The following is a 13,555-nucleotide window of genomic DNA, read 5'->3' on the forward strand; positions in this document are numbered from 1 at the left end:
TCACATCTCATTCTTCAGTAAAATCAATATCCAAAAATAAGCTTTCTTATTTTAACAAAATTCATTTCTGTGAGTTAAAAATATAACAGCTTACAGAACAATTTCAGCAAACAAAATAATGATAAAACTGTATTATAACTCAAGAAATTAACTATCCATGAGTCCATGCTGATATAAATAAATGATTAGAAAACAAATGAGAAGGAACAGATATTCCTTACAGAAAAATCCCAGCTAATAAATGTAGCTGGAATGAAAGAAATACAAAATTACTATTAGACAAACACAATTATAACTGTTGCAGGCAAACTCCACCAATACATGCTAAAATCAGTGGGTATATATTTGAGGAATATATTCCCCAAGACATTTATCAAGTAAAAGGGGAAAATGGTAACTCTACAGTGAAGAAACAAAGCAGACACCACCTCAACTAAGTGATCAAGGTTAATATTTCCTGTAATAGGACACAACATCATATATTCCCTGGTAAAATATACTGAAGACTTAATATCCCTGCCATGGCATTCTTGCCAAAGAATACATAATCTCAATCCAATCATGAGATAATGTCAAACAAACCCCAAAACTACAAAACAACTAACAAATACTCTTCAAAAGTGTAAAGATCATGAAAGACAAAAGAAGGTTGAGGACTAATTCAAATTAAGGAACCTAAAAAGACACAGCAAAAAAATGCAATGTGGGTCAAGAGAATAAGAAAAATGCACATAAAGAATACTTGCAAGACACATCTTATAAAGGACTGTTATCCAAAATATACAAAAAACTTATAATTCAACACTAAGAAAACAACCTGATTTTACAAATGGGCAAAAAACCTGAATAGATGTCTCACCAAAGAAGATATACAGATAGAAATAAATGAAAAGGTGCTCAACATCTTATGTCAGTGAAATGCAAATTAGAATGAGATACTACTACACACCTATTAGGCCAAATCCAGAACACTGAACACCAAATGCTAGTGAGGATATGGAGCAACAGGAATTCTCATTCATTGGTCATGGGAATGCAAAATGGTATGGCCACTTTGGAAGAAGGGTTAGCAGCTTCTTACAAAACTAAACATAAGCTTACCATATGCTCTAGCAGTCATGCTCCTTGGCATCTACCCAAAAGAGCTGAAAATTTATGTACACTCAAAAACCTGCACAAAGATTTTGACAGCTTTATTCAGAACTGCCAAAACTTACAGACAACCAAGATGTCTTCTGGTAGATGAATGAATAAATAAATAGTGATACATCCAGACAATGGAGTATTACTCAGTACTAAAAAAGAAATGAACTATGAAGCCATGAAAAAACACAAAGGCATCTTAAAGGCAAAGGACTAAATGAAAGAAGCCCATATGAAAAAGCTATGTACTATAGGACTCCAACTATACGATATTCTGGAAAAAGCAAAACTATGGAGGTAGTACAAAGATTAGTTGTTGCCAGAGGCTACAGAAGGAGGGAGAAATGAATAGGCAGAACACAGAGGGCTTTTAGGGGGCAGTGAATTTCCTCTGTATGATACTATAATGGTGGATACGTGTCATTACACATTTATCTGAATCCACAGAATGTACAATACAAAAAGTGAACCTTAACATAAAAGATGGACTTTGGATGATAATGATGTGTCAGTGTAGGTTCAAATGTAACAAATGTACCACTGTGATGTGAGATTGATAGTGTAGTAGGCGATGTTTGGGAGAGGTAGAATATGGGAACTCTGTATTTTTCACTTGATTTTGTGGTGAATCTAAAAGTGATCTTAAAAATAGAGATTTTTCAAATTGCAATGTGAGATCCTGGTTTGTATCCCCCAGAAAAGAGAAAGAACATTAAGGAGAAAATGTGTTAATTTCCTGGATTTGATCATTGTACTATGATTATGTAAATTGTTAATATTAAGGGAAGCTAGCTGAAAGATATATGAGAACTCTATATTTTTTGTACAAATAATTTCTAAATCTAAAAATTTTTAGTTATAGCCATAACTTGAAACAAAATAAATAAAACTCCTCTATTTCCTCAAAGGACTTTTGCTGTCCATGCCATATATTACTATACCCTCCATCTGACAGGAGAAAAATAAGTGCCCAAAGTTACTGAATTAGTGATACAGTTGGGATTTCAGCTTCAGAATTCAGGAACTCCACCACAGTACTGTACTGCTTCTTGAAAACAACAGTATCAAAAGCAGCAAAAATGATGATGAGCATGATGGCAATCATCATCATCCAGCTTAAGTTTAAGTTTATTAAACATAGCACTTGCAGGAGATTTGACCTACATCAAATTTCACTCCATAGCAGAGCATTGTAATAGGAGAGTGTCAGTAGGGTCTTTTAAATTTTATTATTGTTTTAATTTTATTTCTTTATATTTTTAAGTAATCCCTACACCCAACATGGGACTTGAACTCACAACCCCAAGATCAAGAGTCACCACTCTACAGACTGAGCCAGCCAGGCACCCCGTCAGTGTTTTTTAATAATGGTTATGGGAAGAAATGCTAATTTGAGAGGCTAATGGCTGAGAATAAAAAGTTACCTTCTGTTTTTCTCTATAATCTTCTCCTTCAAACTTGTACAAACTTTGTTCAGTATCCATTCTAAAATTTCTCAGAGAAGACTCTCCCATTTTCTGCAAGCGTTCATTCATCTCTGCAGTCTACAGTTCAATGCATTGAAATTAGAAAATTATTGCTGAATTACTTATAAAAAATCTGTGGGCTCTCTAGCTTTTTAAAAGTCAGGTTTGACATGAAATATCCAATCTGTTAATTTACACGGTAAGAATGCAATGCTAATACTAAATGAATATAAATTCTACTTGCTCCAAGTACTTTAAATATTTAAATAGGTATTCAAGTATTCTCAGGCTTTCTTTAAAGTCTTTTATCAGTGAAGATGTAGTCATATAATACCTATTTTTATGTGTATTTGAAATTGTCCAAAGTAATTTGTAAAAAAAGAAGGTAGGACTAGAATAGAACTATTTCAGAACCCCACCAAAAAAGGTAAATTCAACACAAAATTGCAATATTCTGAAATAGTTTATTAGACTTTAACAAATAATGCTTTAATATTTCATGAAATGTTCACAAAAGGTTTTCACTTAACACAATGTGTGAGAAAATAATTTCCAATCCAGTGCAAGAAAAAGGTTGCAAAAATGTAGTCCTGATATGTGACTAAACATGAAATTTATTTGGCTTTTAAGTAAATACCAACATTATTTTCAATAAACGTGAGATGTAAGATCACTCATTTTTAAACTCTAGTTCTTAGTCGTTCTTAACAAAAATTAAACTAAAAAACCCTAAACTACCTCTGGATATAAATCCACAAATCCTTAGAGAGAACATGAGTCATGTGAAACAACACAAATCCAATTAAGCATGCTGAAGTATGTTGATTTTAAAGCAATTCATCATGAAAACAAATGACATTTTAACTAACCTTCTTTTCTCCTCTTTCCAGAAGAGTTGTAATATCTTCATCTGTCAGCTCACTTTCTTTAGAAGCGAAAACATGGGTGGCTCCATGACGTATCATCTGCAACATTTCCTCTTTTGCCAGCTTGTTAGATTGCTGGTCAATGAGTCTTCCTAATAATAATAAAGATAATAATAATAGAAGTTTTGTATTCAATTATAATAGATAATAATATTAGAAGATAATAGATATATAATAATATAGATAATAATAATAGATATATAATATAATAGATAATATATATATAATAATAGATATATAATATAATAGATAATAATAATAGAAGTTTTGTATTCAATTATATTCCAGAGAAAGCATAGCATAATAGTTTTAATCAGACACTAGTACATTTAACTGTAAGTAAAGCTTTACAGTTATATTAATGAACACACCTACAAGTTTTTCTTCTACCATACCTTCTATTTCAATGAGTTTTCTTCTGTAAAACTCAGTTAAAACTCAGAAAAACAGAAACATTTTATTCATTTTTCAAACTTCATTTTTCAGTTCAAATTTCTTTGTATCAACAGGCACTCTCCAATATGCATTTACAAAATGTTTAGGGGCGCCTGGGGGGCTCAGTCGGTTGTGTCTGCCTTCAGCTCAGGTCATGATCCCAGGGTCCTGGGATGGAGCCCTGAATCTATCTCTGCTCAGCAGGGAGCCCGCTTCTCCCTCTCCTTCGGCAGTTCCCCTCCCCACCTCATGAACCTGTGCGCATGCTCGCTCTATCTCTCATAAATAAATAAAGTCAAGAAATATTTTTAAGAAAATTTTAACTAGACATTTGAACTGCTAAATAATATCAGGTACTTCAGAAGACTGCCACTTGCATTCAACTATAAGCTAGTGATGTTCAACTAGATTTACTCTATATATTGATTGCAAGGATTTAAATTAAATAGATTTAAATTAGCATTTTTTTTAAATTAGCATTTTTTAAAATGGCTTCTTTCCTGTAAGTCTATGAATTTTAGTCAACATTAAAAGTAATCTCCTTTAAAGATAATTGCATTAAAAAGAACACCTAATTAAGTTTACAAGTTTACCTTGTTGTATAACAATTGAGTCAAGTCTCAGTTTTATCTCTGCTCTTTCTACAATTCTTTCTTCAACGGTGTTATCAGTGATGAGACGGAACACACGTACTGGCTTCTTTTGACCAATACGATGTGCTCGATCCTAGAAGAAAGAATCCTAATATAAGATATATTGGGTACTCTGGATAAAATATATAGTACAGCCACCATATGCTATAAAATTCTGAATATTAAATTAGTTTTTGAGTTCTCTAGACCTGCCACTTTTTAAAGGAAGATGATGAGTATTAAGAATATCTATGGGGCGCCTTGGTGGCTCAATTGGTTAAGCGTCTGCCTTTGGCTCAAATCATGATCTCAGGGCCCTGGGATTGAGCCCCATGTTGGGCTCTCGGCTCAGTGGAGAGTCTGCTTCTCTCTATCTCTCTCTCCCTCTGCCCTTCCCCTTGCTCGTGCTCTCTCTCTCTCTAATAAATAAAATCTTAAAAAATATATATCTAGAGGTCTCTGGGACCAAAAATATCTGCCCATATTATTATACTGTCCCATTAATGGACAGAAGCCAAAGCCCTTTTAAGATGAGGACTATACAGAGTTTATTAAGTAACATTAAGTCACTAGATGCAAACACCTTCCACACTAGAAAGTAGTTTTGTGAGGGCCAAAGTAGTTAGCAATGGTTGCTATGGTGGCAAGTCACTTTTATTTCATGATCAAGCAGTTCTTTCTGCTTATGGAGGCAATTCAAGGATGTGTAATAAAAGGTAATAAAAATTAGTGGTATATTAATATCCTTACTATACAGTGGTCTAGGATTGGTCCTATGGTTTATAGTTAGTAAAGGTGACAGATGGCAAGTTCCAACAATATAAAAACAGCCAGGGTAATTATCTTTAGAACACTGAAGCTGCTAGAGCAAACAGGTGAAGGGAGGAGGGCAGTCGAGAAAAATCAAAGAAACAAGATTCAAAACAGCCCTTGAATTAAATATAAAAACACTAGAGTTCAGCAACAATTTCAACAAAGCACATTGAATGAGAATACAACACCCCTATACAAACTTAAAATTTCAAACTCAAATCAGTCAATCATGAAAGATCAGCTATAGTATCACAATTTTAAGGAAATGAAGTGTTATCAACAGGTTTCCCAGTTTAATAACCCTGTAAGTTACTGGGGCTCACTCCTATGGAGTCATATCAAACAGGTAGCTCATATCAAACAGGTAGCTCAGTACCATGCTAAAGTGATGATAAAAAAGCATTTCAATCTAAAAACATCCTGGGGTGCCTGACTCTTTGGTGTCCACTTAGGTCATGATCTCATTAATCATGAGCTCATTGGTCATGAGATCAAGCCCCGCATCAGGCTTCATGCTTAGCAGGGAGCCTGCTTGAAAGTCTCTCCCTCTGCCCCTAAAAATATAAATCTTAAAAAAAAATAAAAATAAAAATGCCCTGATAGTCAATATGTTTCAGTTCTCTGTTATAAAAAAAATTTAAAACAGAAGGTGGTGAGTTCACTCTCAGGTTTCAGCACCAAAAAATATAAATATATAAAATCTTTAAAAAAGGAAGGACTTCTAAGCTAAGCCTCATTGACATATGACTTTAATTGCTTCCAAATATAGCAAATTATCCAGTAATTTACTAGGATTTTGAGTGCATAGCTATTTTGCATATTTGTACTTCTGAGACTACATTATCTTAAAATGTGAGTCATACTGCCAGAAGTTGTAGCAATAACTCAGTAAATGACAACATCATGACAGATAAAAGAAATGGCTCCTTGAATTCTTTTTTAAAACAGTAGGATAGTTTCCAATGTGTCCTTAGGTATCAAACGTTTTCCTAGAATATTTCTTTGTTACCTTTTTACCTCCTCACCCCAAATATCTTATTACAAAAGTCGAAAACATACCTCCCCCAATTTCAGTGCTAAGGATCTTAATATATTTAGTTGTTCACAAAAATTAATATCAACAGATTAACTTTTTAACCTTTCTCATTAAGACATATGTCTTCTTCAATATTCAGGAATAAGGATTGGGGTGTGTGTGTTTGTTTTTGTTTTTTCTGTTTTTGCAATTAGCACAGTATCTTTGTTTTCCAAGGTAATCTATTATAACATTTAGAAAACCTCCCAAAAGTTGTTGTTGCCCTTTTTTCACAAATTACATCTGTGCTGCATAAATAACAACAGTATTCCTAGCTAAGATAAATTTCTGACATCATTAAAGATTACTAACCATAGCTTGTAGATCAACCTGTGGATTCCAGTCTGAATCATATAGTATAACCACATCAGCACTTGCCAGGTTAATTCCAAGACCTCCAGCTCTGGTACTCAGCATAAAGATGAATTTGCTACTATTAGGAGCATTAAAGGCCTCTATTGCTTCCTTTTTTTAAATGACACAGAATATGGAAAAAAGAGAGAAAAATAAAACTATATTACCAGAGTCCTTAAGAAATAAGTATTTTTAACATGCATATTCAAAAGCCCACTTTATGATATTCTTCCATCTCAAAAATACTTAAGCATATACCTATATACTGTACTGTGTGAATTGCTGTAGAAAACATATTACATACAGTTCCTAGTCTTTAGAAGCTTACATCAATAGAGACAAACTTAGAGCAATCACATACACAAATTTAACTAGGCAAGCAATAAATTGTTTAAATCGTTTAAAGCAACAATGGTGAAAATGTTTTGAGTGAGAGCTGAAAAATATCTAGGAGGTAAAATGTCAGCTATCTCAACTTCATTCCCATTAGTTTAGATAGGAGTAACAAAGAAGGTATAGTGTGGAAGACCAAGAGAGAAAAAAGTTCAGTAATGTGAATGAGAGCAATGGATAAAGGAGAGGTTGAGTAGATTTATTTCCATATGGTGACAAGGAGCAAACAGGGAAGTAATGAGGAAATTCGGTAAGGTAATCCAGGGATATTTAGTCAAGAGTCTTAAAAATTAATGGGATGTTAATATCCTTCCTATATAAAGATCTCATACAAATTAATTAGAAAGAAACACTAAGACCCCAATAGAAAATGAGCCAAAAAAAAGAGAAAAAGAACAGACAATTCACAGAACAAATATGAATGGCTAATAAATACAAAAATAATGTTCAACCTCACTAGTAATCAAGTAAATGCAAATTAAAACATAATACCATTTTTTGAAGATTAATAAAATGATAATACTCAATGTTGACGAGGGGGCGGTGAGACGGGCACTCTCATACATTGCTGCAGGGAATGGAAATTGGTACAACCTTTCTGGAAAGCAATTTGGCAATATGCATCAAGAGTCTTAAAAATGTTCATACCCTTTGACCCAGTAATTCCACTTCTAGGAATTTATCCTAAGGAAATAATCAGAAATGTGCACAAAGATTTATGTATAAGGACTTTTGCTTTAGCATTGTTTATAATAGTGAAAAACTGGAAACAACCTTAAATGATCAACAATTGGGAGATAAATTATTTATAGTACGTCCACTGGATGTAATATTATACTTAAATTATTTTTACAATGAATTACTGATATAGGAAACTACAACATAATGCTGAGTAAAAATGTTACCAAACTTTATATATAATATAATATCAATTACTTATATAAATTATATATACAAAAAGATACTGACCAGAAATACTTTTATTTTGTAAATTTCCTTCAGCAATCATATATGACTTTTATAATCAGAAAATACAGGAAGTTATATTTTTAATTAATGGAATGGCATGATCAAAAGTTGCAGTAGAGAAGGGGACACTCACTACTGCGGTCCATATAGCATGTAGAGGGGGCAGTATAGAAAGCAGCATGGTGTAGTGAGAGGCAATTTGGCGTAGAGGAAATAGCAAAAACCTGGTGTGAATCATTACCATTTGTTACATATGTGTTTCTTAGCAAGCATATAACCTCTCTGAGACAGTTTCAAGTGGAGAAAATTATACCAGTAAATTATACTTTACTGGGCTGCTAAAAGAACTCTGTTGGAACTATACATCGCTTAGCCTAGAGTAGTTGCTTAACAAATGTTAGATCCTTTCCCTATAAAAGTAAGAAGGCCAATTAAGTAAAGGTTATATAGAAACTGAGTCAGAGGATGACCAGAGACCAGCTAGCTGAATTTAGCTGCAGGAATGAAGAAATGGCAAATCTGAGAACTACAGAAAAAGAATTATTTATTAACAGCCGGCAAATAATTAGAATAAAGAATCAAATGTGGCTTTCCCTTCTTACTAGGAAAATAGATGAAATGATTATGTGGACAAACTGTATAATGGGAAAGTGGGACATTGCCAAAAAAAAACAAAAACAAAAACAAAAGAACAGAACAGTTCTTTGTTGTATCTAAAGTCAACATGTAATTCAAAGCCTCTGAAGGGAGAAATTACTTGAAATTTTAAGAAACCAGAATATTTTGGGTATAATTAGGTAAAGTCCACACTGTTCATAATCAGGGAGAGCACTAAGAAATGCAAATTGGCTATCTGAGGTCAGAAAGCACCTACTTTTCTGCCTTAGTATCATCTTCATTCCAGGGAAAAGGGTCATTTTGAATAGCACTATATGGCTTATGCTTAATGTGGATTTGAAGAAACCCATTCTGAGGAATAAAGCAGCAAAAGCCCAATAAAGCTTCAATTTACCACTTCAGAAAAAGTCAACTATTATAGAGTAGAGGCCAGTGTAAACTTTGAAACATCCTCATATTTATAAACGTTATCAAAAAGGTTTCCCTGCCTTTTTGGGTGGCAGGTAAACCCTTAATATGAAAAGGGCCTGTGTGCCTGCTATGGACCCTATCCTATGCTACAGCCAAACTTCAATAAGGAAGCACACAAGGGACAGAGCACTCACAGAATCTATGGATGGACAGGAACATGGACTAAAAGTCTTTGTGGCCTGTGTGTAATTTCATGACACATAATATATTCTGCACTGCACAGCTTAAAAACCACATTCATATCTATCATATCCAAGGATCCTCACAACATTGTCAGAAAAAAAATCCTAGGTATTAATATTATGCCAATAATACAGTTAAAGATACTGAGGCTCAGAGAATTAAACAGCTTGCATACACTAAAAATGGTGGAGTTGGTGCTAAAATTTAGGTCTTCTGAAACCAAGTTCAATGCATTTTCCACTATACCATGAAATCACAATCTCCGCCCAGAGCATGAGAAAAGACTTAAGAGCAACCAAAGACAGAGCCTTGATGACCACAGAAAAGAGAAGATAAATTGGCAAAGCCCTCCCCTCAAAAAAAGTATTTAAAGGGTTTAAAATACATTAGACCCATGACATTCGTGAGGGCTAATCTAAAGATCTGTAAGAATTCCTAAATTTGAGAAAAACACTGGGTGCTAGGTAAGCTTCCTCACTAGCTAAGTAACTCATTCCCATACACCAACCTTTTAGTGTTCTAAGATCCAAATGCATAAGCACCTACACCTATGTTGTTCAATTTCAGTTTTACAATAATCTAACATGGAGATTATTCCCTTTAGCAATTACTATGTTTCATGAGTCTTTAGGATTGCTCATAAACTGGAAATATCTCAACTGTTAAACTCCACAAATGGCGAGGGTCTACTGTAGGAAGTAAATCAAGAGAAGAAAATGGCAGAATCAGAGATTAAAGAGTAGGATGAGAAACAGTAATCAGAAGGTCAGAGAGAGCAGTGGTTAGAGGAGGTAAGTGTGTAATGGTAAAGTATCCTTTAGATAAGTGAGGATGTCTTTAAAGACCTTGAAAAGGATGCTTTGTAAGGAGCCACTGTAATACAAGCCAAACTGAAGATCTCAGAGAGACAGAGAGGTGTTAGTGAGGAATTTATGCAACAAGCTATTAAAAAAGGCCAAAGTTCAAAACTACCTAATGATGAAAAACATGGCTTAACTGAACTCTGATTTTTGAAGTTTTGTTTTGTTTTATTTTCCTCACCTCTCTTTCTTCATGTGGGGTTTGTCCATCCAATCGACAATACTCATAACCACGCCACATACAATAATCCTCCAAAATGTCCAGCAAGCGAGTCATCTGGCTAAAAATGAGAACCCTTGAACCTAAAACATTTCCCCCAAAAAGCAAGTTATTCAACTTGTGTAAAACTAATTTGAAAGTTACAAAAATATAAGTAAACATCACATGTAATATACAGTACATGAACCCTTCATGAAACACACACACATACACTTTCAAGGAATGCTATACAGAATTATGCACTGCTGAATTATACATATTTAAGAACTTCAAAGCCCTCCACACATATTGAGAAGATTTAAAGTCTGCCTTTACTCTGTCCTAAGGATGAGTGATGGGTCCCTACAACCTTTCACTAGACCACTGCAATAGTCTCCCAACTAGTGTTGTTTCTCATTTCTCATCCCTCAGTAGAGCCCCCATACTGCTTCAAAGGTTCTCCTCCAAACGCACAAGTCTGATTGTGTCAGCTGACACAGCAAAATTTTCTATGACACACCTCCCTCTCTGCCTTCCAAATAGTCCAAACTCCTTTAAGCATGTGTAAAAGGCCTTTCATAATCTGGCCCCATTCAACTTTCCAGATTCATCAATTGCCACTCTAACCCAAATACTATAAGCTCTCCATTCCCGTTCTTCACACTTCTGTTTCATTGTAAAATGCTTCCCTCTCCTTTTTCCCGTGATTTACTTCTAGACATTCTCCAGTGCTCACTTCAAATGTCACCTTTGTGAAGATTTCCCCAACTCCCAGTTTCTCAACATATCATAGCACTTATCAAAATGAACTGCAACTATCCCTCTTCATTATACTGTTTGTCCAAGGCAAAGACTGTTGTCTTATGCATCTTTGTATACCCAGCCCATAGAACAATTCCTGGCAAATAAGAAGTACTCAACAGTGTTTGCTGAATGAGTGAATGAATGAATGGTGAGCAAAGATGTAAAATGTTATTCATACACAAGTCACTAAAATAAAGTCATTTTATGTTAATGTATAGATTTGTAACTCACCCTGTTCTTTGAGTTTGGCCAATAGTTTATCAAGAACTACCATTTTACCACTGTTGCTGACAATGTGCTCATCAGTGGTATAAGGTGGACCAGGTTCAGCACCATCAAACAAGTAAGGATGATTACAACACTTTCGAAGCTGCATCAGAATGTTTAAGAGTCGCATCTTGTCCATCTTGCCAGCAGAGTTTAACACATCAATATCTTTCATCAGGATTTTTGTATACCTAAAATTTTTAACTATAATTAGTCATTTATTATATGTAATTGATGAATCAGTAAACTCTACTCCTGAAACCAGTATTACACTATATGCTAATTAATTAGAATTTAAATAAAATTTTGAAAAGAAAAAAATAAAAAATACTCAATTTTGGTGAATATGTGATGAAATAGAAGGATCTTATAAACTGATATGGATATGTTAGTACACTCTTTCTGAAGGACAATCTGACAAGATAGAGAAGTTTTAAAATGTGAATATTCTACATCTGCAATTTTGTCCATTGTGGATAGCAATATATGTGGAATAGTGTTCATCACAGCACTGTTTGTAATAACAAAAACTTAAAACTACCGAAAAAAAAGAGTTTAATGCCATCAAGCAACATCCCTTTGGTGACCAGCATAGAGTCCTATTTAAAGATAAACAACAAACTCAATTTTGAGACTAAATCTGATTAGCAAAAACAAGAAACTTTTGAAGATTTTAAATTTATGCTGCCGACAAACATGTTTCCTCCTGCTTTAGCCATTGCTACAAATTGCCATCAGCTGAAAACTATCCAGATAACTATTATAATTATTCAATAACTACAATATTTGCTAAAAGCTGGCATCCAACTTTTACTTGTTTGAGCTAAAAACAATCATGATTTCTTATACCTAATCTTCCTAAGGCATTTTTTTTCTGATCTGTAAACATTCTTAATTATCTTTTGTTGACCTTTACCAGGTGAATATAGACCTATGTATCCACTTGAACAGTAATTAATATGTAATTATAACAGCCAGCTTGTATTGAGTGAAAGTGCCAGGTATCATGTGAAAGGCTTTATATAAATCATCTTGTTAAATCTTCACAAAAATTCTGAGGTATGTACTAGAATCACCCCCACTTTACAAATGGAAATTCACGTGGCTAAGAGAATTGAAAACAACCTACTCAGGGCCACAAAAAGGGACAGTCAGAATTTGATCTTATATTTCAAAATAGAGAAATGTACTCTTCACCACTACCCTATACTGATTTCAGTAGTAGAGAAGTCATTATATATTATATATATATTTTTTATATATATTATATATATATTATATATTATATTATATATTATTAACTTTATTTGTATAAGCAACATTTTGCTTTTTCTTTTAAGTGGGCTCAACACAGAGCTAGAACTCATGACCCTGAGATCAAAACCTAAGCTGAGATGGAGTCAGATGCCTAACCTACTGAACCACTTGTAGGCAAAATGATGCCCCACAACATTTTGCTTCTCTAAGCAGCATGATTACATTAAGTATGTCCAATTTATGATTCCTTGTAACTTCTTGTCAATTTCCTGCTTTGCTTGTCTTTATCAAACCAATTCAGCTTTTATTTAATATTCACAATCACTATTCTCATCCATCTTATTATTACTTATTACTGTTATTACTGTTTTCACTGATGAAAAAAGCAAGAATAACAAACAAATATGTAAGTGACATTAGCCTCTTTAACCCTCTCATCAACTCATAAGCTAAATACTATTATCCCCATTTTACAGAAGGGAAACTGAGGTTATATAATTTACCCAAGCTAAATAGCTGCTAAGAGGCAAAGCATGGGATTCAAATACGGATCTATAGACTCAAGGCCCATGTTCTTTCCCAAAGGCTACAAAAATATTCATCAATTTTCTATTAAAACATTTGAACTACTTAACTTGCCACTTAAACATAAAATGTAGATTATAATATAAAGGCATAACTGAAAAAATA

General features: G+C 33.8%; 1 protein-coding gene across 5 annotated transcripts in view; it reads right to left on the reverse strand.

Annotated features, from left to right (window-relative positions):
- Positions 1-13,555, reverse strand: part of SMARCA1 (SWI/SNF related, matrix associated, actin dependent regulator of chromatin, subfamily a, member 1) — a 72,900-nt gene that overhangs the window by 34,510 nt on the left and 24,835 nt on the right. For 4 of the 5 annotated variants that reach the window (XM_038588259.1, XM_038588262.1, XM_038588261.1 and 1 more), the window contains exons 11-17: positions 11,573-11,799; positions 10,520-10,641; positions 7,886-7,921; positions 6,803-6,955; positions 4,564-4,696; positions 3,479-3,627; positions 2,568-2,687 (exon numbers count right to left, since the gene is read on the reverse strand). In XM_038588259.1, the coding sequence (XP_038444187.1) occupies positions 2,568-2,687; positions 3,479-3,627; positions 4,564-4,696; positions 6,803-6,955; positions 7,886-7,921; positions 10,520-10,641; positions 11,573-11,799 (940 nt within the window). The remainder of the gene's footprint in view (positions 1-2,567; positions 2,688-3,478; positions 3,628-4,563; positions 4,697-6,802; positions 6,956-7,885; positions 7,922-10,519; positions 10,642-11,572; positions 11,800-13,555) is intronic. The other variant, XM_038588260.1, reaches the window with a different exon arrangement.

This window comes from Canis lupus, chromosome X, assembly GCF_011100685.1.
Source record: "Canis lupus familiaris isolate Mischka breed German Shepherd chromosome X, alternate assembly UU_Cfam_GSD_1.0, whole genome shotgun sequence".
NCBI classification, from domain to species: Eukaryota; Metazoa; Chordata; class Mammalia; order Carnivora; family Canidae; genus Canis; species Canis lupus.